At 40.3% G+C, this 27928-nt stretch overlaps 1 protein-coding gene across 1 annotated transcript in view; it reads right to left on the bottom strand.

The window, feature by feature from the left end:
- Positions 1–27268, bottom strand: part of ABCD2 (ATP binding cassette subfamily D member 2) — a 41773-nt gene extending 14505 nt beyond the window's left edge. Inside the window, exons 1-6 of the mRNA XM_033057988.1 lie at positions 26155–27268; positions 24629–24809; positions 20179–20300; positions 17270–17438; positions 14116–14210; positions 12561–12706 (exon numbers count right to left, since the gene is read on the bottom strand). Of these exons, the coding sequence (XP_032913879.1) occupies positions 12561–12706; positions 14116–14210; positions 17270–17438; positions 20179–20300; positions 24629–24809; positions 26155–27078 (1637 nt within the window). The 5' untranslated portion in view covers positions 27079–27268. The remainder of the gene's footprint in view (positions 1–12560; positions 12707–14115; positions 14211–17269; positions 17439–20178; positions 20301–24628; positions 24810–26154) is intronic.
- Positions 27269–27928: the final 660 nt, after the last annotated feature.

Genomic DNA, 27928 nt, shown 5'->3' with positions numbered 1-27928 from the left:
TGTAGTGCCAGGGGATGATGATAGAGAGAAGCAGTCAAAACCGGGCCAGCAATGAGGAGGCTTCCAGGCAGCTTGCTCTTGCCTCCAACAACTTTCCAGTGCGTTAAAAAGCAGGCAGTTTTCTTCCCTAAAAAGCTCTGGACCTGTATGGTGGGAAGGTCACAGCCATGCAGAGGCTGTGCCTGGCAGAGATGTGTAATACCTTAGCAGATTTCTTCCCTCAGAGGTGTCTGCAGAAAGGTGGATCTATGCATTGTTATTCTGAGTCCCTGAAATACACTATAGAATAATGTGAAGAAACTCACAGTGCAACAAATGAAGAATTACAGAACTAAAGCCCCCATATAAACTAAAATTCACATGCAAGCTGGCATCAGCTGCATTGGTTTTAGTGCTGCAAACATCCACAGTGAACTGTCTGTACTGGCCTGTGGTTAAACTACTTTCACCACCAACTGGGTGAGAGTGGGAAGGGCAGGGGATCTGAACTCTTCACAAATATTTGGTCATCTCCATGTTGTGGCAGGCACCCAGATGGAGCAAAACCAGAACCACAAGTCAAATACAAGCACTGCTTGCTCCTTGTTGCTTATTGTTCTGCTCTCTGCTTATTGTGGCAATAGTACTGCTCTGGGCTGCTGCATCACCAAGTGCAGTGAACCACTTACATTAATTGTGATATTGCAAAATCTCAACTCTAAACATTAAGTAACTTCATGAAGTAATGAGTTATTACATATCCACAATGCTCTCCATCTAAAATCCCAAAGGGCTTGACTTCTTGCATGTGTAGAAATCATTTCACTTGCTCCAGACTGCTGCCATCTCTGGGACAGAAGAGCAACTCCACCAGGGCTCAGAAAGGTTTAAATCAGCAGGTAAGACTGTGTCACTTAGGTGAAGCTGCAGGTAAGGGCAAGGAAGACAGAGTTACCTATCATATAATTTGTCTGGGGTTTAATACCTTACTCTTGTGAAGTATGATCCTGTAATGACTAGCAGCTCTGAGATTTAACCTATGGCAAAACAGAGAAAGCAATGCTCAAATGCCCTGTGCCAGGACACTTGGTGCCATGCTGTTTATTGAGTCGCCAGTACTGCTTCCTGACTGACACAGCTGGATTTTCCCTCAGGCCTCCCAGCTAAACACACTGGTAACACCAAGCATGCTTTTCCCCGCCTAGTTTGTAAAAATTACAGGAAAGCCCAGCTGGCAGTAGAGTAACAAACCCCATCAATTACTAACTAGCAGAAAATAAGAATGGCTGACAAGGAAACTGCTGTTAAGAGTCAGGAATCATGTGTCCAAAGAGAGAGTTAATGGAAGGAGCCTAATTATATCCTATACCAGTCAGAGTCCTCAACTGGAAGGATGGAGACTTTAGTACCTAATCTTTTTTTCCCCAGTGCTCTCTAAGATAGAATCCAGTAACTACCCTAACCCTTCAGTAGCATTGTAAAAACATTTAAGGGGGGTTCTTATCTTATTTAGGTGCCTGTCCTCAGGAGAGATAAATGTTTGACACCTAAGCGGCAGTAAGTGGCAGAAGATCAGACGTATATTTTTATGTAGAGATTCCTATAGGTTAACTCTAGGTGGCTCCCTTTACCTACTACATAGATACTTTGGACCATTTTCCAAAAACTCAAAATCTCTGCCTGACCATCTAGGGGATCCCTAGATTCATCTAGGAGTTGAATTTTCTACCACCTTGCTTGCCAAGATCATAATTTTATGAGCTGCTATACATTGTCTGGAATTACCTCAGGCAAAACTCCAGCTATTGCAATGCTCCTGGTTTAGATTAACAGTAAAAATTCCAGTTTTCACCAACAGCAAATCTTGATCATCAGCGATCAACAAGAAACAACAGCCCCCACTGATTAAAGTAACTGAATTCTTAACAATTCTTCGATCACATTAATAAAATAAACAGGAAAAAAAGATGGCACCACTACTACAAATTTGAGAAAATAAAATGTCTTGAATGAATGTGAATTAAGTTCTTTTTAAGTAGTGTTGTATCCACTACTGTCAAGCAGAAGGTGCTATCACCAAGTAGTTAAACAATAAATAATATTTATCAAAATTTTAAAAAATATAACAGGCTGTTTCTTAATCACACTGTGTCTAGTTCAAGGGATTTTAGGGCCAGCTAAAGTTTCAGTAACTGTTCTAAATAAATAAATAATTGATCTGTCTTTAAACTGCCCTACATTGAACTTTGCTCTCCACTTATACAGAACTGCCCACAAACATCTCCTAAATATTTCAAATAGATCAGTTACCTAGTGGAAAATCCCACCAGAAAACTAAAGACCATAATGCCAAGGAATATAGCTAATAGGAAATGAAATGCACAGTATAAAAGGCTGAATTCTCAATGTATATAATTAGAATCTTGTATCAAAGGCTGAAAAAAATCACATTAATCACTCTGTGGGTATTTTGTTTTGTTTTGTTTTAATGCAAAAAAGCTGTGCGCATTTCTGCAAGAAAACAATCTAGGAGCAAATAATAAACTGAAAGGTAAAATAAGCCTTTAAAGTGCTATTCATTCTCAGGTTTCATCTCACCTCATGATTTTTCTCTATTACCAAGATCATAGACAGAATATTATTAGAACTGGTCAGATGGCAAAAAAATGTTTAAGGTGAGCAATTCACACAATTATCCAGTTCAGTCTGTTTGTATCTTGTGGTAGGCAGAGAAAACACACAAAAATGCACATTTAATTAAAATCAAACCCCAAACAATTTCTACAGAATTTTAGTAGCTAATGCATTCTGAAATAACTATACCATCTGCAACAAATCAATCAAATGAAGAGAAAATACTCTTCTTTTCTTAAACTACCTCTAGCAGTACTGTTGATAAAAGATTATCTGGATGGATGATCATGAAGATCAATGAACTGAAGAAAGAACAGTGAGCTGTTCTGGACAAGATTCTAGCCTGTCAGTCCTACCAAGCATACTCCAGCCTAAGAGGTGTTTCTGAGTTTTATCACAGAAGTGTAACACAATGAGCAAGGCAATTTCCCTCTTCTAGAATGATCCCAAATTATTCACAGTTTTGTAGATGAGAAGTGACACCCTATTTCACAGAGAAGAGGAAGTGCAGACAACAAAGCCTCTAGAACAAAGGCTGGTTTTGCTCTGGATTTTTTAGTTGTCCATGGCGTAACGTTTTCCATGCACTGTGATATGAATACACAAGTATTCACAGAGCAGTAGTGTGTCTGCAGTGAAACACCTGCCAACAAGTAAGAAGCCACACACTGCACTGACTTCCTGTTTTATCTGCTGCGTAACACTGCATTGCACTGACAGCCAGAATAGAGACACACTATGTATATGGATACATGGAACATTATTATAGACATTTTATAAGCATTATTGGTATGTGACACAGCTCTTCAAGGGAGCTGCAGCAATAAGCAGAAACTAAGATTGAGAGGGTATAATTAATGCAAGATGCCAGGCAAATAACCAAGTCTGGAAAAGTCTTCCCTCTTGGGAAAGCCACACTCCCATCTAAGCTAGGTAGATGCACACATGATGTACTGCAGAAAAAATCCCACCTGCCACATTCTCCCATGAGACTATGACATAATTAACGGCTAAAGAACAATGAAGTGAAAACCCAGTGTTGTGGGGACTACTCTGCATTGTCAGCAGGAGAGACTCATCTCACCTAGAAGTTACTCACATAAGACTGAGCTAATTACCCCTCACTCTCTTTGCAGTCAATGGTGTCCTCTAGTGAGCTGCTCCTAGGACACAGGCCAAGCAGCTGCAGTGACCCCAGCTGCAAGACTGCTGTGCCTTATGGAGTTGGTGATCTGTGCAACAGCTGCCTTGAGTGACCACAGGCCTGTGCTACACTTTGCTGCACTGTGCTGGATTGCAACAGTCCTTGGCCTACAGGCCTGTGCTGCACTGCACTTATCTCCTGGGTGCAGGATAAACTTTGTCAACTAATCTTCACAGAGGAGCCTGCAAGCAGCTCCCACTTGGCACCAGCAATTACACCACTGGCTTGTCCTTGTCTTTATCTTGAAGTGAAGCAGCATGTTCTCATGGTAACACCCTTTGGTCTGACAGTAGACCTGACAAATGGCATTGTTTACTCCTAAGAAAATCCTACCAGAGTGCTCAAGGCCACAGTGCCAAGAAACCTTAGCACAGATGGGCCCAAGTACAGCATATGCTGTGCTGTGACTAGAGGTCTGTCTGATGCTGCACAATGCTGGGCTCCTGCATCGCATGGGATTCAAGTACCACAGAACTGGTCAAGGAACTGGAGCAGCTCTCCTATGAGGAAAGAGACCTGGAGGTGGTTAGCCTGGAAAAGTCTCAAGGGAATCTTATCAACATATATAAGTACCTGAAGGGAGGGTGCAAAGAGGACAGAGCTGGGCTCTTCTTGCTGGTGTCAAGTGACAGGATCATAGCTAATGGGCACAAACTGAAACAAGAGACACCATATGAGCATCTGGAACAATTTTTTACTGTGAGGGTGATAAAGCACTGAAGCAAGTTTCCCAGAGAGGCTAGGGAATCTCCATCCTTGGAGATATTCAAATGCCATCTGGATATGGTCTTGGGCAAACAGGTTTAGTCTGCAGGCAGTCAAACACAGAACTAGAACCTAAGAAACGTGTCAGAGTGAGCAGACCATGGAGAAGCTGGGAGAAGGCTGAATGACTTTGGAGATGGGACACAGTTCTGGAGTTTTGGAGTCCAGGACATGGGTACAGACAAATGGCAAAGCCTAAAGGGCATGGAAATAAATACTACCTTCTCCTCAAGAAGGAGGTGTTGGCTATGCCTACCACCTGGATTTTTAAAAGCATAAGGCACCATAATGGAGCTTCTGATTAAAAACTATAATAGGAAGGAGGAGAAAGGACTTATTCCCAGGAAAGTTGATACCAGTTGTTATTAGAGCTTTCAGCTGTCTTTCCCTTACAAAAGCCAGCATCCTTTTGGTCATTTCATATCAAGCTTTTTATGTCAGGCAGATTTCATAGTTGATGCTTCCCAGTGCTTCCCATTGTTATGTAACCAAATTGTTTCTCATTACTCAATATGCATAAAGCATTTGAAGCGTGCTTTATGATGCTCCTAGGTAAAATATTACTGAAATAGCAAACAGTTGCCATTCTGTTCATCTGTCAAAGATCCTTTGTTGCACAGTTGCAGGGCAGGTGCATTAAGCTGGATGTAACTGCTCAAGCTGGATGGAGTAATGGGAGCTTAGTGCAGAAACTAGGTCATGTAAATGCAAGCACCAGATTACTCCCTAACATGCAACTTTGTCTGTACCACTGCTAAGCTACACGGAGTTCTCAGTTAACCTCTAGATGAATTTGCTTCCTTGGCACTGGTATCAAAACTAAATTTTAAAGGCAAAAGAAGTTGTGGATACTCCCTTCCTCTAAATGTTCAAGGCCAGGCTGGACAGGCCTTTGTGCAACCCAATCTAGTGGAAGGTGTCCCTGCTCTTGGCAGGGGGGTGGAACTGGATGGTCTTAAAGGCCCCTTTTAACTCAAGGCATGCTATGATGCTATGAGGTGCTTGTATCAGCAAAATAAACCTAACACAGATTAAACAGATTGCCACTGTTTTGCAGAATAGATCCTATAAAGATTAGCCATGTATTCAGTTCTTGTAAATGGCTTTGTAATTATAAAATGTTTGTCAAGCTTAACCTGACTACATACTTTTAAAAAGCTCAAAGCTTTTTTTTCCTAGTTTTTAAATGAAGTTTCATAAACAGCCTGGCACATAGATAGATGACTGGAGTAAAAGTTGAGTATGCATCAACACATTTCAATTCCTCACCCACATTTGGTCCTCTTGGTATCTCCCATAGCCACAGCTTGTTCCAGACATGCACCAGTCTGAAGGCACTGAGGGACCAAACCCCAGGGAATGCTGAAGTCCTTCACAAACATCAGTTTAGCAGTAGCCCTTAAATGTTGGATTTATGTAAATACTTTTTAGACCTAAGGTAAACCTCAATGCAGCAAATTGACTATATATTTCAATCTGGAATTTATGCAACATTTTCCTTAATAACAGCAAATAACAGCAAATACCTGTAAACTGTGCTTTAATCAGAGAAGTCTTGTGTCTGGCCAGTAGAGAAGACACCTGCCATGGCTTGAGGGGGAGTAGCAGCTAATCCACAAAACCATTTCCCACCTCTGACTATCAGTGCTGGTGAATTTTGTACACAGTGTCCTACCAAGAGGTACTGCCAGTAATTGGGAGCAGTCAACACATAGATCTAATAATAAACATTTAAACTTTACAACTCTGAGTGAGCCTCCAGTGGAAATGGAAAGGTTTCACAGAGCTCCTGGTAGGCAAAGCTTCAGCCAACCTACAGGGCAGCAAAGCAAGAACTGTTCTGTTCTAGATCAGGCAAGATGGAACTTTCATCAATCAGGAAGGGTAAGTGCAGGCATTTCTACAGGAACGCCAAAAAGATGAAATGAAGGAGCTATGCTCTGGCCAAGGGGAGAGCCTGACAAGCCCTCGCAGATGCCAGGCCACAGTTTCTAACAAGCAACAGAACTGAGGAAAGCTGTCTGGAACTGATTAGTCTCAAAAGAAAAATAAGATACAAATAACAGGTAATCTTTAAAGCATATCTATATCAAAATAGTATGCAAACTATTGCACACAGTATGAAGTGTGTTGTGTCATGGTTTTTTTCATGCTTATCTACCAAAGACCTTCTTCTCATCTGTCAGTTAAGTGGTGAACTTTGGAAACAAACACATTGAATAGGAGCATCATGAACTTGATAAAAGCAAGTCCAAAGACAGATCCAGTGTGCCAGGGAGCAGGTAGAGCATGACATGAACTGATGGCAAAGTATTGAAGGAACAAGTGGATGTGAGGATGCACTCTCAGCAAAATGCAGTGACAATCACTGGTGCAGTGTTGGCATGGGCAGAGTATAGCTTAACTCCACCTGACTCAACTAAAAAGATCATAGTTAAAGACAGAGCAATATTAGCTGACAACAAATTAGGACATGCAAAATACAACACGGGACAGGGACATCTGCGCCAATCTAAATGAGATGAGGCAACAGAACTTATATAGGGGTATTTGCACAGCACTTAGTTCAGGCTACTTCTACAGCAGACCACACACTAACATCAAAGTAATCTGATACAGAAGAACCATATAGATACATACTCCATTTGCACAAACTTCCATATGTCATATAGGGTATCTGAGAGTGAAACACAGCAATTTTGCAAGATTAAATTGTTTACTAATCAAGAACTGTTTCAGGATGAGAGTGGCCACTACTAACTACTTCATGCTTAAAACAACATTTGTGTTGCATTATAATCTTCAAGTTTTCATCTACTTATAATCTAAAATTTACTTTTATTCTATCACTTTATTATTTTTATCACTTAGAACTGAGACTTTCTTGCTTCATTCATCCACATGATGAATATCCTTGGACTACCTGAAGCAAATCACATCAGACATTTGGATAACTCAGTAGAGCTAAGGAGAGGAAAAACATCTCTGTGGCTGATGTAATTTTGTTTTGTATCCAAGGATATTTTTAGAATACAGAAGGAAAAATGCCAGACAGGAGAAGACTTGTAAATGAACCCCAAATAAAATATCAGAAATAGAGCAGATGTATGCAAAATAGCTTAGGAGGGCTAAATAAACCTCTAAACTGTTCTATTCCATACTGTCCTAGCATCAGTAAGAAGGTAGCAAGATATAGGTACATAAATTTTAAATGACAAAGAACAAACAACATTTGACACTAGTTTATCTTTGGTTGCCTCCCTTTTAGTATTTGATAATACTGGTGTTGAAAGAAAGAAGTGTTAGAGAGCTACTTGAATGAGCACTAGCAAGACAGAGAATACAGAATTGGGCCATTGCTGTGACTACTGAGAAAGTGAGTAGGTCTTCTACTAGAATGGCACACAGAATAATAAAGAAACTATGCATGCTACACCTTTCACAAAAATACCCAAATTACAGTAAAAGCAAGCTGGAGAGAAAGAACAGTGACAATGGATGAGGAGAAAGAAGTAAAATGTATTACTCCAGGGTCTGATAATCAGGTCTCAAGAAAGAGAAAATGCTGATGGACATTTTAGATAGGTGCTGTGCTAGGAAGACTTGAGAGTCATGATCAAAGGTTATGGAACTAACAAAGACCGCATGAGACATTCCTTCATGCAAATAACACAATATGACACAGTAGGCAGAAAATGATTAACAATTTATACCAATAACCCAGTGGTAATTAGAGCTTTACTTCTACTTACAGTGCAGAGATATTGAAGAATATTCCCGTACTGTTGTCAAGGTAACCTGCAAGTATGTAGGTGTGCAATTCTGCTGGCGTTTATATCAAACTAAGGAAATGAGAGCCAACATGCACACAATCTGTTTCCTTACATCTTAAAAAGCTGAGACTTTTAACTGGAGAGCAAGAAAAGCTAGAGTAAATGCTAGGAGGAATTGTGTGCCACAGCTCTCTTGTTTCATGAAGATGGAGTCTCCTCCCAAGTATAAGATCAACAGAGTAGAACTAGGGCGCAGTCTGGAGAAATAGGCGACTTTCAGAAAGGTTTGAAAGGCTAATTCCTGAAGTGCTTCAGATACATCACGTGTCATTCTCTACAACTCCCTGAAAGGTGGTTGTAGTCATGTGGGGCTGGTCTCTTTCTCCGAGTAACAACTGACAGAATGAGAGGACACAGTCTCAAGCTGCACCAGAGGAGATACAGGTTGGATATTAGGAAAAAGTTCTTCACAGAAAGAGTGATAAAGTACTGGAATTGTCTGCCTGGGGAGGTGGTAGACTCATCATCCCTGGATATGTTTAAAAAAAGACTGGATGAGGCACTCAGTGCCATGGTTTAGTTGAGGGGTTATTATGGCATGGGTTGGACTTGTGATCTTAAAGGTCTCTTCCAACCTAGTGATTCTGTGATTCTGTGTGTGGCATATCTTCAGCATCAGTACCCATGTTACCCACTGCATACTTTTGTTAACTATCTATTATTTAAAATTATATTTCTGGATTTTGATTTGAACCATGACTCCTTACCAATTAGAGTGCCACAAGTGCTTATTTTTTCATTCACACTACATTCTTGGTCAGTTGATTCAAAAAAGAATGCAAAGAGGTGGTTAACACAAATGAATTTTACTTTGCAAAAGAGGGACAGAGAGAAGTAGAAGGGATACACTCTACCAGTTACTAAGTCTCCAATGAGACCTGAACTTTGTTGAGGTTTGACCAGTTCCTAGCACTGAAACTACAAGCTGCTTCAGGCACCAAATGATGCTGGATTGCTTAAGGGCTCTTCAAGCCTCCTTCTCTCCTGCCTGCCCCCCTTCTGCACACTGTCCTCTTGGACAGGCCTGTCAGGGACAGCGGCAGAGCCCCTGAAATTCCTGGGCTTTTCTAATTCTGCCCCCAAAAGAGCAGTTTGTGCCATCAGCATCCACTAGAACTGTGACTGGTTACAGATAAATTCTGCAAGGCCTAGTCCTACTTAAGGGGAGAAAAAATGCCCTCACAATGATTCACAGCAAAAGACAAAAAAGAGTATAATTATGCTAAGAAATCTAAAAACCTAAAAAGACAGGGATTCTTAAGGCTCTGTTTTAAAGCCTACAAACCACTAAGTAATGCTGCTAACTACAAAGTGCCTGCAATGTGGATGAAATTTGGAGTATACAATTTGGAGCTAATTCATATTTAATAAATCATAGTTTTGTATGTAGCTTTTGAACTTGAAAAAGACACATGATTTCCCACACATTTCTGGAATACTATGCTGGAACATTAAAAAACAGAAAAGAAAACAAATCTTTTCAGTGAGCTCCCTTTTACTGTGGAGCATTCTGTCACTCAGTAGTCACTATGTTCTCCACCATTCATATCTGCAGATGAGGTTTCCCATACTTGACTCAAAATGGGCTGATGCAGAATTAAACTCAGCCACAGGAATGCAGATGCTTCAATGGTAACTGTGTCCACTAATGGAAAGTCATCTGCTGTGTCTTAGACCAGAGATGTAATGTATGTACATAAACCCAGGGAAGTCATCCTAACTTGCTGCTCTGGTGGACATCCACCAATTCAAGAGCTTTCTGCTGTACCACAGTTTCACCTACTCACCAAACAAAACAGTGAGGTAAGCTGATGCCAAGTTGATCCCATCCTACCACCTCCCAGATCCTGTCAGTCTGAAACACTTCCCAGAACTCTTTCCAGATTGACAGAAGCAACTTTCCCTAAAGTTATGATGAAATGCAAACATGCTGGAATGTAGACAGGACACTCTATTCTTCAGCCCAGAATTCACAGAATTATGTCTAACAAAAATAAACAAACAGAAGATAATCTTGATAAAGCAGCAATTTGGACAGCATTAATAAGCAAAATGGTTGCACTAGCAGGACCTTACAAAACAAACCTCTTTAATTTGGGGATTTCAGGACAGTGTAAAAACAAATACAAAAATTATAAATGTATACTAGAGCCAGAGACAGACAAAAAACCCTGAGTGAATGTGTGATTTATTGAGGCCACAAATAAAAGAACTCTTAAAACGCTCACTGGTAGATTACAGGCAAAAAAAAAAAAAAGAAAAACCTGGACAATGTAAGGCAATCAACACAAAATCCCTAAAATTCCAGCTGATCTGCTGCAAATCTTGTCCTGAATGTGCAAACTTCAATGTAAAACTGGATACCCTTCAAGTAATTCTTAGTATCTCAGATATTCATCGAAGACTCTGTATGCAGTGGCAAAAAACCAATTTGAGATCCTCAAGGACAGCCAAGCAAACTGCTGTCTTTTATCAACCCCTTTAGCCACATTCACCCAGAAATCCCTACTCAGTCCCTGTCCAAATACACTTATGAGTGACAGGCCACATTTCTGAGTGTACAAAACACACCCTGACACAGCTGAACTGTCCTCCAGAGTAGACTTCAGAACCTTCAGCCACAGTCAAGGTGTAGCACCTTTACAGAAGAGCCCTCTCTGTCACACACTGTTGCCCCATTTACCCAGACACTGCTCTGTCCCTTAGGAAGGGAAGCACAGAGCTCATGAAGAGTCACAGAGCTGAGCTAAGGCAGTGTCCCTTGGATGCTGCAAGGACATTGCAGCAGAACCCTTCCTGCTGGGGATCCTACTGAAATGGACTGCATTTGTCAATGCACGGCTTTGGTCACAGAGGGCTGCAAAAACGTTGGGTGAATTCTGACTAAAACTTTTTGAAATGTTTAATAGAAGAGGTTCACTGGGCAAACTCTTCAGCACTGCAAAGTTAGGGGAAGCAGCTAAGAAAGAACCACGTTTATGGAAATGAAAACTCAGCAGATATGATGCAATCCCCTCAACCAGCTCCTTGGCAAATCTGCCTGAATGTGAGTCTGTTTGCTCTCACAGAATAAAGGGAACCTAGGTAAAGGGAAAGGGCTATAAGCAAGCCAACCACAGACGTTGATCTGAGTAGGGGTTGGGATCAGATAGAGGAAGGAAGTGGTTGAAACTCAAGATCTTCTTCAAGAAAAAATTCAGATTAGCTTTTGTTTTGAGTATACCAGTTTTAAGAATGTTCCACACAATGGGTATTCTGAAATGTCTTGAAAAACATTTAATAAGTATTTTGCTCCAAACTTCTGAATAAAAGTCTTGAGTGAATCAGAAAAATTACAATGGCTAGCAATAAATTATACTGATATTTGAAAAAAATCATAGAGCAGTGTTCTTTGCTACCTTCACCTGCAGCAAGGAAAATCTGCTGATCAGTTCAGTAGATTCCATTCATCTTAATATGTTTTTAAACAAGGCTACAAACTGTTATCAGGAATACTTCTTTTGCCCATGGGAAGAAATGAACTAACAGGAAGCAAAGATGCAGTGTTTGACATTGCTTTTGCAAAACAACATAGTTAAAGGTCTCTAAGGAGATACTCTAGAACCAATTGCATAAGAGTATGTACTGAGAGTCCAACGGCATGTCAGAATACAAAGAAAGCACAACAAAGCCAAGCTTCCATTAGTGAAATGAGCACATATTATTAAAAAGGCAGTCTGCAGTTGCTGTTGGATTGGATTGTGCTCTTGCAGTGTGAAAGTTTTTGGTTACTTTGACACTTAAGAATCAAACCACTCTCACTTGCTTCGATCCTTGGTTTTTAAAAGAAATCAGATTTGAGATATACCAGGTCTATTTCAAACTTCTTTCAGGCTCCAATCTGCTCCCATGATCCCAATTATCCAGGACTTTAGCCATCTGAGGAACACAGGCTCCAACACAAGTATATGTGAGCCCTTTCCAACGACTTATGACATTGAAACACCAAGGAGAAAAGATCTCTTTTTATAAACACACTTCACACACCTGAGGTTGTGCTTAGCACCTTTCAACTTGGACGTATACATCACAGATTAGAAATATGAGGAGAAGGGTCAAAATTAATTTAACCAGATAAGAGGCATCACCTTCAGCAAGACACATACCTTTGTGGTATATAAAACATGTGTTGTGGAGGGGGCTTGTAGAGAACTCCTTCATACACAGGCCACAAACCACTTAAAATTCTGAAGAGTGAACTCTTTCCACAGCCATTGGGTCCAGTGATTAAAAGATTCATTCCCTCCTCGACCTGCAGAGGGATGAAAATGCAAAGATGTTACTACACAGTGTATGTGGTACAAGAGAGTCTAAGACCCCCTGAAAGGGGTCACATAAGCATTTATATAAAATTATCAACCAATTTCATTGATAAGCTGCATGTATTCATGCAACTATTCTGGAAGCAGTGGCATTAGATAAAATATGTGGGTTGAGATAATGAAAATAATTTCTATTATATCTGAGTATCTCTATAATCAATGTTTACAGTAGTAAATAGTAGTAATATTTATAGCAATATATTATTATATTCATGTAATGCAATATGTAATATTATTATATTACAGTGTCAACACATCACAGTCAGAATCAATTGTTCTACTGCAGATTAGGTCCAAGGGTGCAGTATTGTGCCTATCTGTGATAATTGCATGCATTGGAGACCAATCAAGTGATTTGGAAAATTCATTTCAAATTGCCATTTCCCACTTAATTACCTATGTTAACTTTGCTGTGATGCCCAGATTTTTTTAACTCATTTGACTATTATCCTGTGTATATATGAGTGTATATTTATGTTTATTCACAATGTCATTATCTATGTTTTATAAAAATATACTGACTTCTTTATTTTCTTTGTTTCTGTCTCTTGAGACAAATGAATTAATAGAAATAGCTATTGATCATAAAGTTGTAATTTTAAAATTCTGAAATTCCTACACTGAAGTTGTTTCAAGTTTTGCCATAGCTAGGACCCTTTCCTCTTAGTTCCTAATTCAGAGGAAAAGGATCATCCTGCTTTAGCTAAATTAAAAAATCTGCCAGAATTGTTACAGTTATTTCTGATAACATCAACTCTTTTTAAAAATAACAACATCTGCACTGGAACACCAGATCAGAATACATATGAGAATAAATCAGTTAAGGTCGCTCATTAAAATGGTGAACAGGTACCAAGAGGTGTCTGGAATAGGTTTTTTAAAATAATACAAGTTTCTACTGAGTGAATGCTCCCCAAATGGACTTGTGAACTATGCCATCATAGCTATTAGTTAACACTGCTCTTTGTGGTGATCAAGAAAAAATATGGGTTTGATTTTTTCACTGTTGCAGTGGCCTCAGACTTTTAAAGGAGCCTTTGTGAGTAAAGCATCCCAGTTTGATTGAAATTAACTAAAGATGGATGCATACTCCCATAAACACCTTTGAAAATCTCACATCAGTTTTTCACCTGGCAACAGCAACAGAAATCCTCCCTCTTCTTTCTCTGAGCAGGACAAACTACATATGTCTGCCTCTATTGAGCTACTATGCCTACCTTTCTGGATTTCCCCTTTTATCCATATGCTCCTCCAAGTACTTAACATAAGGTATATGAATTCTGTGCTGTTTATGTTAATGTGATGGCAACAATCAGAAGATTCTTGCATATCATCTTACTTTGAAGTTTAGTCTGGAAACCACCACATCGCCATTCGGAGTAATTATAGGAACATTTTCACAAATAATTCCTTGATCAACATCAATTACTTTCCCTAGAAAGACAAAAAAACCAAAAATTAGAGTTTGTGAAGCCCTCCATTAAGCAATCACTTGTGACAGCCTCTGCGCACAACTGAGTATATTCTCAAGTAAGGACTGATGTTTGAAACAGCTCTTGTATGTGCTCCAGGTTCCCCTAGTGGAAAATCTGGATAATAAATCTTAGCTAGTCCAAAAGACATTGCCAACAGTAGCCAAGAATGTGCAATGAAACCTAAATTTGATCCTAAACACAATGCAAATGCACAGTATGCATCATAAATATATGACACACTATGAAGATGCGTTCATTAAAATTCTACTTGTATTTTCTGTATTCTGTTTTAAATAGCTATTTAATACCAAGCAGTGAAAAACGTTCACGGACAGCCTTAGCCACAGGCAAACAGTTAACCTTTTTTTCAGGATTTAATTAGGAATCACTACCAGCTCTGAACATAGGAGCACCTTTCAGTCTCCTCCAGCAACAAGAGCAAAGCAGAAAACATTTAATGGCTTTCTTCCATCTCTTTTTGATGCCACAGACACTGTAAACATGTCTTGTAAGTAATTGCAGAAACTCATATAACATTTCAGTCAGGTAGATACACTTGGAATTTAGATTTCTGGCAAATTAAATATACAATCTCTATTGGATATCTGGATACTTTGTAATACAAGGACTTTGATATTAACTGTCCTGGAAACAGTAAAAGGATGAAACTAACATCTCAGTCACCTGTTAATGGTCTTGTCTAACAGAATCCAACCAGTTTGATTCCTAGAAAAATACTAGAAATTACCTTTATACACAAAATGCAAGAGAAATACATTCCTCTTTGTATTAGAAAGTTGTTTATTTATAACTTAAACTAATCTGAACAAAGAAAAATGTAACAAAGACCAAGTTAGTTAATTTTAAAAGGTTCTGGTAGCATTTCCTTCATTAAGTTTAGTCTTGTATTTTTCATTTAGAGGCTCTTTGTTCAATTGCTTTCAACTTTGTCAAACTATAACTACCTGGGCAGAAATTTTTATGCTGTGTATCAGTCCAAGCATTCTTCTTTCAAGAAATAAATTTTACTTAAAACAGCATGAGATTATGGGGAAAAAAGTGTTTTTCTGTTAAAAAGAAATTACTTTGATACAGTGGAGACATTGTAGTTAAAACAAATCTATGATAAAAATATAGTCAGCTAGTAAGAATTAAGTAAACCTAATTCTCATTTCTTAATCCTAACTTCACGGCATTTGATTGCAAATTTAGCATGTCTTTAAAGTATATTTATGTGTAATCAGGAATACAATTTGACAGTATTTGTACAAGATGTACAAAATTCCATTTAATTTTTAAAATTCTGAAATATTAAATATGCTATAAGGCAATATTATTATCTGTACAATATTATTATAGTTTTTGTATTTTCACACTCTTACTGACAACAGTAAATGCAAGGCACGAAACAGAATTTGCTTAGTTACAAAGACTTATACTGGATGATTCAAAAGGAAATAAGTATTATGTGTTCAAAGAGCCATTGGGGAAGCTAAGTATTAAGATTTTTTTCTTCTCTAATAATGCAGACACATGAAGGTTTGTGAGCACATGTACTTTTACCCACACACAGTCCACTCTTCGGGGATTTCCAAGTATCACGACTGAAATAAGGAGCAAAACCAGTATTACAATAGCACTGGTCATAAAAAATGTGAAGCCTGTGGCCTAGATTCATCTGGCCTAAATTCTTCTTAAATCCCTGTGCACAATGCTTGGTCTTGGCTAGCTGCCTCTGAGAGCCACAACTACACAAGAGCAAATGCTAGTCACCATGGTTTAGGAGGAATTCAGACTGGACAAAAAGGGACTGTAGTGGAATGAAATCTTGGGAAAAGGTTGCAGAGAAAAGAGGGTTGGGGTTAAGATACAGTAGACCTAAAGAAAATATGAAGAGCACACTTGCATATCTGAACTGTATTTGGTTTTGGTTTAAACACAGTTATCTAAATAGAGCCCCCAAATTATTTAGTTGCTCCAGGAACTACAAACCTTTTTTCATGTACATGACAAAATGCAATAGTTATAAAATGCCATTCCTTTCAACATCAGCCAAGTATGACCAAGATCTACAAGATTAAGACATCAGCTATTTCCATACCTATCCATCACACTTTATTATGATGAACCTTGTCAGAGGACCTTTGAGAAATATGAGCTGAAGGGCAGCACTGTCGAAATTGCTGCAAGAAATTATTTCACAAAGAGCCCTCTGGGGCCTATAACTCAACTGAAGCTTAACTTTTCAAAAGCTAAAGGAAGAGAATGAGGCTTTTCAACACCACAGAGGGCAGTAGCAGAAATGGTATGCTGGGAAAATGCGGAAAAACCCATTGCAAATGCTGCCTTTGAGTACATCAGAGAGAAGCTGGATGCAAGAGGCAGAGAGAGGTGGCAAAAAATAATGGAGCACAATAAGAAATGGACGTACACAGAAAATGCTCCAGGGAGGGTGAAGAGAGAAAGACAGTGGTACCAGATAGACACAGGATGGGATCAGGAGGGGAAAAGTACATATTTTTCAGATCCTTTGGGAGGTGAGGAGAAGATTAAAATTCCCACTAAATTATGAAAAAATGAGCACAGGCTGATCTTAAACCATGGAAAACATGGTACTTTTGGTAAAAACTACTGAACCAATCTGTCTTTTTCCTCCTACCTCAAACAAAATAATGTGATGGTTGAAGATGAGAATGTTACAATCCTCACTTTCTGAAGAAAATGACTAGGCACTGTAAGAATACTAACATCACCATCACATGTAACCGTCTAGTTGAAATGCCTTTTCATTGAAAGTTTTTACAGAAAACACTTGAGCCATGTGTACTAGAAAAGCACACCATAAGGACAGAGTCATGAGGTAGCAGGGGGTTAAAATGAAAAGCAACATGGTCTCTGGGGCATTAAGGCTGAGAGGCTGATTACTTACAGAAAAAAACCCTCTGTTCACCTCCTGTCCCACTGCTCCATGCCTCCCCCACCACCCCTGGGAAATTCATACAAATATGAATTAATTACCTTTGATTTCTAAGGGCCCATCAGTGTGTAACTCTGCTTTATCTTCACTCCTGCTGTTGTTTACAGACCCTTGAATAACAGCAGTTCTTTTGTAGATGCCTCTCTTCACCTCGTCAAAGACTGAAAACATGTTGTAGACACGGGCGGTATAGCCTGCTAGCTCAGTGACCTGAGAAACAACAAACACCTTGTTTCAGTTGTGCTTACAAATTCTACAAATTGAATGTTTGGCCAAAGTTCAACATGAGCAACAATGTTGATCAACACCTATTGATTTTCATTCCTTGAAATTCTAACCATATGAGTGCTAACCCATATGCCACCTGCAGCTCCTACCAATCAGCAGAAAGGACAGTTTGAGTTAAGCCCAGGTAAGCTATGATAACTCCAATAAATGAAGAGGTTAAAGAGATGCTGATTTTTGTAGTCTTCAATGAATAGAGAACAGCTACTAACATATCTGAAAACAAAGAGGCTGGTACACAAGAAAAAAAACCAAAATCTTTTAATTTTCTAGCAAAAATAGAAGTCCAGAGAAATGAGAAAAAAATGGCATCTGTAATTACTTATGTTTACTTGCTTGTATTCCTGAAACCTGCTGTGGGAGAAGTGTGTTTTTCTGTGTAAAAGAGGCAGTTCCAGGGCATCCTAACCTAAAATACAGTACAAACCAGAAATGAGTTTCTATCAACTGTATGCTCAATCTGACACCTTAGAATAAAACTGGGCATTTTTAAGATGGTGAGGTCTCTTAAACAGCTTTCTCCTTTTTTTTTCTTTTTGGTTCACTTGTCACAATTTTCACCTGGTGAAGACAGAAAGAGCAGATCTCTGGACCTTCATATTCATGAGTTATTTAAGAGCTTCCAAAGAACTGCCTCCATCTGCTGGTAGCAAAGAATTAAGCCAAGGCCTTTTATTTTAAATATACTATTAGATGGTTTTAAAAGGATACATTTTTATACAAAATGCAGAGAAGACAAGAATAGTAACAAAATTAGATCAAGATTTAAAATCCTTGGCTAGTTGTGTTAAATACTGAGTTCACCCACTACAGTGTACATAATTCCAAGATTATTAGAAATAACTGGAAATAATTCCACAATTCTTCTGTAAGTTTCACTATTTGTGCCAGACTCAGAAGTGAGCACTAGTTCTGGCCACATGGCAATCACTTCACTGGAGGACAACGGAAAGAATCCTGCATGTGATAAATGAAACTTGTACCACTGTCCCAGGAGAACCATAAGGTATAGTAAGCTTCTATACCATGACTGTAGAAACTCACTTTGTTCAAACACTAAATCCCTAAATACTGAACTATTGACTGCAAAGAAAAGTTGAGCCCATCTCATCTGCACAGTGAATTACATTGACTTGAAGAAGGCTGCGTTGGTGGAGGAGATGGGCAAGAACTAGAACTGTACTACCACTTGAGGTGGGTTGAAGTACACTGTCCTTTGAAACTGCCTGAATCACAAAATGGGAATGACAATGTGGCTGAAGTACTGCACTGTCTCTGGAAGAAAAGCATAAATGTAAAATTAAGATGGAAATTCATATAACTGCTCTTTGGTCTCATGTCTGGATTAGTATCTTACCATGTTATAGACAAAGTGAGTTTGCTCAGTTCTTCCTCTAATGTTTTGTGGGTATGTTTTTTACCAAAAAAATAAAACCATGTTTTTTCTAAGGCCTCACGTACATTATATAAATTACTTAATGCTGAAAACAAAACAGATATTACATCAGTGTATAACAGGTTATCTGACCATATCTTGAGAGCAGAGATCAAGCAGGGGAACAGCTTAAAGAGAACAGGTCAGAAATCACAACCTATTAGAAGGACTCTGGCTTTGTCAAAGTCTGTATCCAAAGGTGCCCAACTACCCCTCCTCTGCCAATTTACAAAGTTGTAGCTGTTATGGCTGGATTCCAAATAACAGAATCCATAGTCTTTGATTAGCTGCCTAGCTAATGCGTCCCTCCTCGCACTGCAGTGGGAAAAGGGATTCCCACCAAAGGGACAAGCAAACACCAATTAAAATATGAAGAACAAACATTCAGAAGGAAATGTTGGGATTAGCAGCACTGCCTCACGTTTCTTTGGCTTAACAGTTGGCATTTAAAGAAATCCACAAGAGATACAACACATCAAAGCCCAGCTCTACTGGAATTTGGGTAAGGACCTGAAACAGTATCTCTGATCTTCTAGATAAATATTCTGTGCTTCTAGACTACTTGTACTCTGAACATGAACTTTTTCCTTCTAAACTGTCTCTGTTTTGAAAAATTACTTACAATTTAACAGGTTCACAAGATACTGAAAACAGCCTTACAGTTTAAGTGTCCCAGAAATAAGTATTCAAATTCTCCTTGTTTTTCATACAGAAACAGGTTGCCCCATCTCTGGAAACATTCAAGGTCAGGTTGGACGGGACTCTGAGCAGTCCAATAATAGTTGAAGATGTACCTGCTCATGGTGGGGTTGTTGGACTAGAAGACCTTCAAAGATTCTCACAATTAAACTATTATATGCTTTTATGACACTTCAAACAGAAGAATCCCAGTACACTGAAGGCAGACAGCCTGAATTCAGGTCTGTGCTCCAAACAGAAGAGGAATGTGAATCTTTATCACTGACATTCCAGGAACTTTTGCTGCTCTCTGATGACACCTGAACACAAGTATTAAAAATGACATCTACACATTGCATCATGCAGGCAACTGTGCACTTTAGACTCTGTCAATCCTAAAGATCAAACTAACAGTTCAAAGATCTCCATGGATTTAGTTGCAATAGAACTTGCCTTTAAAAACTGCACTACATTTTTAAATATTTTATATTAAATTCAAATTGTTTTTTCTTTTTTTCCTCTTGTGTTTCATGCATACAAGATGTGCAGTACCTCTTTGTATGAAGACATAATCCTTTCAATAGCATCTGCTCCAGAGATCAGCAAGTTTCGTGATGTAGTAAAAGCTTCTGTTCTTTCACTAACCATTGCCTGTTTCTGGCCATCTTCCAACTCTAAATTAAAAAAAAAAAAACCTTTGTTAAAATATTCTGCTGAATATTATCTCTACAAACTAAATTATTATTGCAATGTGAGACATTATAGAGCAGTCTTTTTAAGAAAAAGTTAACTCTATGAAGACAACCTTTCAAAAAGACCTCTTGAATGCAACTACAATAGCTTGGTCAAAAAGAGTCAGTGGGAGCATATGGAATTCTTCTTGTTAGACAAAACATCCTATTATTTTCTCTATTTATCTACATGGATCATTTTCCTTTTAATACACCATCACACAACATAAATTTTTCAAAATATGCAAAAAGTAAAACCTAAGAAATTATCTGAAACAGATTTTAAACATCATTTATAACATTTTTGTGATTATTAATTTTCAGCCTTACTTATTTACTCACTTCATGTAGAAGGAACCCTTCATATTTGTGTAAATCTAGCAACACAATTAGATTTCTGTAAGAAAGCAATAAACTCTTTCGGTATCAAAGGCATGGTTTCAGTAGGATAATTCTCCCTCACAATGAAGTTTCACTCTTCATCTGACCTCAGAACAAAGCTGTAAGGCTTTATGACACTGCATCCTGTTAACAAGAATACTCAAGCTCCAAAGAAAGGACTTGTCTCATAAGAATGTCAGCAGCATTAGGCAAGGAGAAAACAGCAGCAGAATTTATAGAAGATACATGAGAAGTAAGTATATTTAACATATCTACATATACCATCTTGCTACCATGGATCCCACAGATTCAACCTGCAAGGTTTGTTTCCTGAAGGAAACAAGACTTAAAAAGAAGTGGATGACTATTTTGAGGCTAAATGTTGTTTCAGTGTTTATAACTGAAACTACAAATCACTGGTATAGTAAACCAGTGGTGTAGTAAACCACTCCTAAAGATTTTCCACATAAGAGATTTACAATGAAAGATCTAAAAGGTTTTCTGCATCACATAACTTTATATGTATCTCCACATACGGCTTAAATCTTCTGCAAAATGGGATCTGGATATTATTTTTTTTCCCTCAAATTTGTAAAGTTTTTTTTAAGTTTCTTTTTTAAACTAAGTTGATGCTAGGAATCATACTAGGCAAGGTAATAGGTGGATCCACTGTGGCAACTCCTGTACTGGCAATTGTTACTAACATCCGGGTCTCCACAGTGCTCATGATCAAGAAAATCTAGGAGGAATTCCTTGCACGTGTAATGGAACCATAAATTTCATGGGCTAAGTCAAGCAATACAAGAGTAGAGCAAACAGCATTTTCTTACTCTCACTTCCCTGACACATCAGATTCTAGAACTCTGGTGCCTGAGAATCTACAGGCAGTATCAAAGCCAGATGAATCTTTCTGTCTTTATTGGTTAAACCTAAATACTATTCTGTTTCCATTTACACATCCATCAAGCTATTTCTACATAACTGGATCACTGAAATACACTGTATTACAGTGAAATACGCTGGAATAATAATAAAATATAATACTAATTACACTGAATTATTTCACTGTATTTCATTGAAATACAGTGAAATAATTAATGAAGAACTTTAAAACTGCTACATCATAACTTTTCATATATGCATGTGTATATGTATATACCCACAGACAGTATATATATTTATGTTATTTCTCCTGGTTTTAATTATGATTTTCCTTCAGTTCTGCATCAACACACTGCAAACTATTTGCATGCAATCTTGCAAAGACACAATGAGAGAGACATGTTTTGAAAAATAATACAGAAAAGCTCTTGCAAAGAGATTACAAAATTCTTACTGATGTGGCTCTCACTTTCAAGTTATTTCCACTCTAAGAAGAATACATTTAGTAAATAGGGAGCATTCAGTTAATTCATTAGTAAAAGAGGATTTGAGATTTGTTTACTTCTGACATGACCAATTTTTGCTGATGTTCTTGGGATTATAGCACATGCAGCCTATACTATGTAGAACCACAATTAAATAATCTAGGAATGAGGTATGTTTTAACTACACTGATGCAGCATTCCTCCTTAATGTAAATGCAGGATCTACTGATGGCTTCTTCCAGCACCCAGGCCAGCTCATCTAGCAAGAGTTTAAGGATCACTACAAGCCACTGCATCAGTCAGTTGAGGGGCATTTTAAAAATCGAAATTATATAGAATTTATGAGCATTTCACAGCCCAAAAAGACAAGCTCCTCTATTATATAACCCACCGATATAATTTTTCTTGAACATTTTGTCCAAAACATTTTTTCACATAGCAGGCCTCCTGTGTTTGAAATTGTCACATTTTAACAGACAGACTGTCTCTATCTCATACAGAAAGTAACTTTTCCTTTTTCCTCTTCACTTATTTAATTGATAGCCACACTTATTTTACAAACAAAAATAAATGTTCACTGTGTCTATCAATCAGTCTTGCTTCAAAAAATAGTTACTCTCCATAAACTGAGACAGAACATTAGGAATGTGAATGGTTTAATACAAAAAGAATGAGAAATGTTATCAAACAGAAATCTTGTCTTTTCCATCTAAATTCTTCATTTAAATATATATATAGCAAAATCTTAGAATTTCAGTCAGAAATATCACTGTCAAAGAATGTTCTTTTTTCTTATTACTGAAGAATTTTTTTTACTTTTTCTTTCTCCTTTCTGAGGAAGTGTACGAAATCTATGGCTTTACACCTGTAGTCTCAAGTCTGTCCATGGTAGCAGTTTTGTACATATCCCTGACTCTTTTGATTCAACCTAAAGCAATAAATCTACTCGTCTTCCTTCAGATATAAGGAAACAAACAGATATAAGTGAACAAACTTGTATCTGATCTGCTGAGGCAAAGAGCACTGTTTTCCCAGGCAGGTCAGTGGTAATTTCAGGTGTGCTTGATTCTTTGAATACCTTTAATAGCTCAAACTGGTCTTGACAGTGCTGCCAGTATAATGTTTGTGAACCACCATTACGGTAAGCCCCATGACTCAATAATAAACCTCATGTTTTAATAGTTTAGGTTGCTGGTAGGAAACATAATTCTGCTTTACAATGTGAGCCACTGCTGCATCTTTGTTTTCTCCCACATTTGAAATGCATTTAACAAAAGAACAATCATGAGTAACAGGAATGTTATTTAGTTTAGCATGAATATGAGTCCTTTTTTATTCATGCTCCAATACCAAGAAGATATTTACAGCATGTGGTTAAATGCTCCTTTTCTTGATTGTACCCATTTCCATCCTAGCAGAAAGACTCTTATCACTTTTTCTGTTGTGCTGATAACCTTCACTGTGAGGTGAAATACCTTTGTACAGCCTCTTCAGTTTAGAACAAGACATGCTGATATTTTTGAAGCTGTTCCCAGGATGCCAGCCAGGGTGCTGATGTATTGCCCTCCTAAGCCACATGATGGGCAGGAGGTCAGGGAGCTGAGCACCCAGCCCTGCACAGGCACAACTTTTTATCAGACAGGCAACCACGTGGGCACTGCACGAAGACATCCTACAGCTCACACCAAGTTTGTCCACTTGGACAGTCCTGATTTGGAATATAACTTCCAAGAAAGAAACAGAACTACTGCACAGAAAAGAATTATTCACTCATTCCTAATTCAAAGAACCCAGTTTAGAACTGATCCTTCTGAAGACTTTGTAGGATTCATGCTACAGGAATCCTAGGAAATTTGTAATATATTAAGTTCTAATTGTGCATGAGGAAGGTTGTTAAACCAAATTAATCAGTAGCCCTCCTTAATACCTTTCTTTTTGCTATCTCTTTTTTTGTTTAGTATTTAACAGCATCTGCAGTTGCAACACTCTCTGAGTCTCATTTCACTTCCATGAAAGTTGTGATAAGATGTCAAAAATGATACTATCCTAACCTGGAATCTGAATTTTACCTTCTCCCAGGGAGTTGGGAGATCCAGCGGTTTCCCACAGGTCAACAATAAGAGAAAAATTACCTATAATTACCAGTAATTACACTATCGTTTATGGAAGGATAAGATAAGCACTCTAGGAAAGTTCATAGTATCATTTTGCAGAAGGAGATGGTGCAAAAATCAGCCTGCCATTCCAACAGTGACCAGTGAAATAAGAGACTGCAATGATCATTACAATCTTGTGTGATACAAGGATCCTCTAAGTCCTGACTTCGTACTACTTATCACACACTCTCTAAGTTGGATCATTTGCTCAGCTGACTTGCTATGCCTGCAAGTTATACAGAAGACAGATGTTGTAAGCAAGTCTGTGAAAAATAAACCAATGTGAACAGCACTCAAGGGAACTAGAGTCTTTTGAGGACTATAACTTTAAAAAATCATTCAGGAATTAGGTAAAATATGGTATTACCGCCATCTGCAAATCCCGTTGCGGTGATGATGGGCACAGCGACCATGATCATACCACAGCTACTCCAGACATACTTCATCAGGAACTGCTCTATCATGATGTACCATAAACGTTTGGACAAAATGAGATTCATTTGATCTGTCAAATCCTTGTAGCTTTTTTGCAGTTGTTTCAATTCTACCTACAGTTAAAATAAAAAAAATCATGTATACAGTGAAATAAAGATACACGTGCAGTACAAGGTATGTTCACATGTGTACATGAAATAATCAGGTACCCAGAGTAGTCACTTCTGCATCACATCTGCCATGTGGTACTTTATGCTCACTGTGCTGCAGTCTCACGGCAAAACTGCACAGATTTATGGAAGTCACTGGACCTGGTTCTTATTTACACCATTGTCCCTTGACAGAACATTGGCAAGTTTTCAAGTCTTTTGAGATCTCTAATATATACAAGAACAACATAGCAGTAACAACAGTTGATTCTAACAAACAAAATAAGATTGATTCCACGTCCTTTTAATAAAGCTGCAGCTGTAGACCTTCACAGCAACTGAAAATTATATTGGAAAGCATGCGGGGATCAATTATCTTCAGTGACTTAAAGTTGCAGAGTTGATTCCTGAAATGCTGCTTCTTTTTGCAAGCAGTCTGGGGAAAAGACAGAATTATCCCAGGAGGTTCAACAAGTCAAAGACAGTTGCAAGTCAATACAGTATGTATTCAGTTCAAGCCCATATATGTGGGAATAGAGAAAACGTTTAATTTAGCTGCACTTAAAACATTATTACAGGCAGCTTTTGAGATTGTGTCTACAAAAATAAATCATTAACATTATATAATCATTGCTTGAACTGAAAGAGTAATACTTCAAGCTGGTTTCTAGCTTTCATTTTCACCTTACATGAAACAACTTTTTTCCCCCAATTGTGTTTGAAAGGTATTACAGCCAAAATTCACTTCTAATAAAAATATGAAGAGTTCCTTAATAAGGTGGCTTTAAAACAAGCTACTAGTTTATGTAACTGTGATTGCAGAAGTACTGTACTTATGCTATTTTAAGACTGGTGACTACATCTTTGCTTGGCTATGTGAAAGAGTGTCAAAGGTTCTAGCGTGCTCTGAGCCATCACAGTTTCCCCCTAGACTTTCTGGTGTGCCATGGTTGCTGTTTCTGCAGGATTAAATATGGTGGTTCATACACATGGTTAGAAAAACAGAAGTCTGGAAAAGTTATTCAGAACAGACTGGGTGGGGGAAAAACAGTGATGTAGATTAGTTTTCTAGATAAGCATAAAATCGATCTGCAAAACCAGAATATTGCCAGAGTTCAAGAGAACTGTGATCTGCTTCCCCCAGACACTGCTTGTGAGACGTTTTTCCTAAGAAATGGGAAGTGCCAAGATATAAACAAGTTTAAATGTCAGAGGAATCCAAGTGCTCAAGAAGGGCATCAGGGGAAGCATGGGTCCACTCCAGCAGTGCAGGAGCGACCCCAGTGCCTCCAATTTCTCTCCCCCTTACCTTGTGCCCTCGGTAAAAGGCAATCTCCTCCACATTGGCAATGATGCGTGAATGTATGAAGCGCAGGTAGCCCTTCTTGTGAGCCTCCTCAGCCACCAGTTTGCCAAACTTGGGCGAGCAGGCTTTGAGCACGCGGGCCGTGGCGTAGACGACGAGACCAGCCAGGACTGTGGGCCCGATGGGGTTGGCCCCCCGGGACCGTGCTGTGCGGATGAGGGTGTAGGAGGTGAGCACAACATCCAGGATGGGCTTGGTGAGGTTGGAGTAGAGATGCGCCACGGACTGCGAGAACATCATGATGTCCTCGGTGAGGGACTGGTCCGGGTTGGCCAGCCGCCCGTCCATGCTGATCACTTTGTAGTAAGTTTGGTTGGCAAAGTAGGTCTCATAGGCGTGATCCACCAGGCGAGTGCGGAAGGCGAGGGCCAGCTTGCACTCCAGGTACCGTATGGTGCTGTTCACGAAAGTGGCTGGGATTGCAATCATCAGCCACTTGATTAACTTGAAGACAAAGCTCCTGGGCTTTTTCTCCACAATGCTCTTCACAATTTTTCCATCGAGGGCGGCCACATAGATGGAGAGGAAGGTCCTGGATACCAGAGCAAACGAGTGGAGGCAGAGTAAGCCCAGCTCGGCACTCACCAGCTTCGGGAAGAACAGTTTGCGGAGTTCCAGCAGCTGCTTGAAGAATTCCGCGTCCACGGCCGGGGAGACTCTGCCCCGGCCGCCGGTGCCGTGCGGGACCGCCCGGCCCCTCTCATCGTGCGCGCCGCCTCTGCCGCTCGCCCGCCTCACACGCCCGCGGATGATGGGGTAGAGGATTTTGAGCCCGTACGCCGCGGCCAGCAGGCACGCAGCCCTCTTCGCGGCGCCCGCCCGGCTCCACTGCACCCGCCGGGCTGCCGCATGCAGCATGTGGGCCATCCTGCCCGCCGGGGCACCGCTACGAGCCGCTCCTAGCGCGGGTGGCTCATGTCCGCTGGGGAGGCCGGTCCCGCCGGGTCTTCATCGGGGCGCAGGGCCCGGCCCGCCGCCGGCCGCCCTGCCGTGACAGATGCCGAGTGAGCGCTGCCTCCCAGGGGCGATGGTGCCTTCAAAGCGCGGCGCGTTGCACAACGCAGCCCCGCGCGGCGCAGCCCGCCCCGCCGAGCACCATTGGCTGCGCCGCGCGGGGCGGCACCGGCACCGGCACCGGTAGCGGCCCAGCCGCTCAGCACCGCCGCCCCGGCCACAACCGCTATCGCTCGGGGCGCGGCCGCAGCGGCAGCAGCAGCAGCACCGGTCGCCCGGCGCTCGGATCCGGGTTCACGGAGGGTTGCCCGGCCTCGGCTGCGGCCGCACCGTTGATCTCCCGGCGCTCGGCGGGTCCGCGCAGCCCGGCCCTGCAGCGCGCCGGCTCGCCCCAGGCTGCGGCCGGGCCCTTTCCTTCCGCCTGCCCTGCGGAGCAGGCTCCGCCTCCGGCCCCGGCCTCGCCAGCGGCGCGGGGGGAGCGGGACGGGGGGCGGCAGCCCCGGAGAGAGCTCGGCAGCCCCGGAGAGAGCTCGGCAGCCCCGGCAGGATGGGCAGCCCGGCACCCCCCCGAGGCTCCCCGGGGCGGGGGGGCTGTACCGCCGGCACGGGGGGCCCGGTGCGGGAGCGGCGCGGCGGAGGGCGGCGCAGCCGGGCCGGTGGCCTCGGATAGCCCCGGCTCGGAAATCGGCCGGGCGGCCGCGGGAGGGAGCCGGGCAGCTCGGCGTCTCCAGGGCAGCGCCTGCACACTGCTCGTCATTTATTT

The sequence above is a fragment of the Catharus ustulatus genome, chromosome 4 (genome assembly GCF_009819885.2).
Source record: "Catharus ustulatus isolate bCatUst1 chromosome 4, bCatUst1.pri.v2, whole genome shotgun sequence".
Classification (NCBI taxonomy): Eukaryota; Metazoa; Chordata; class Aves; order Passeriformes; family Turdidae; genus Catharus; species Catharus ustulatus.
Note: the sequence above shows the minus strand (reverse complement) of the source record. Positions and strands in the feature narration are given on the sequence as shown.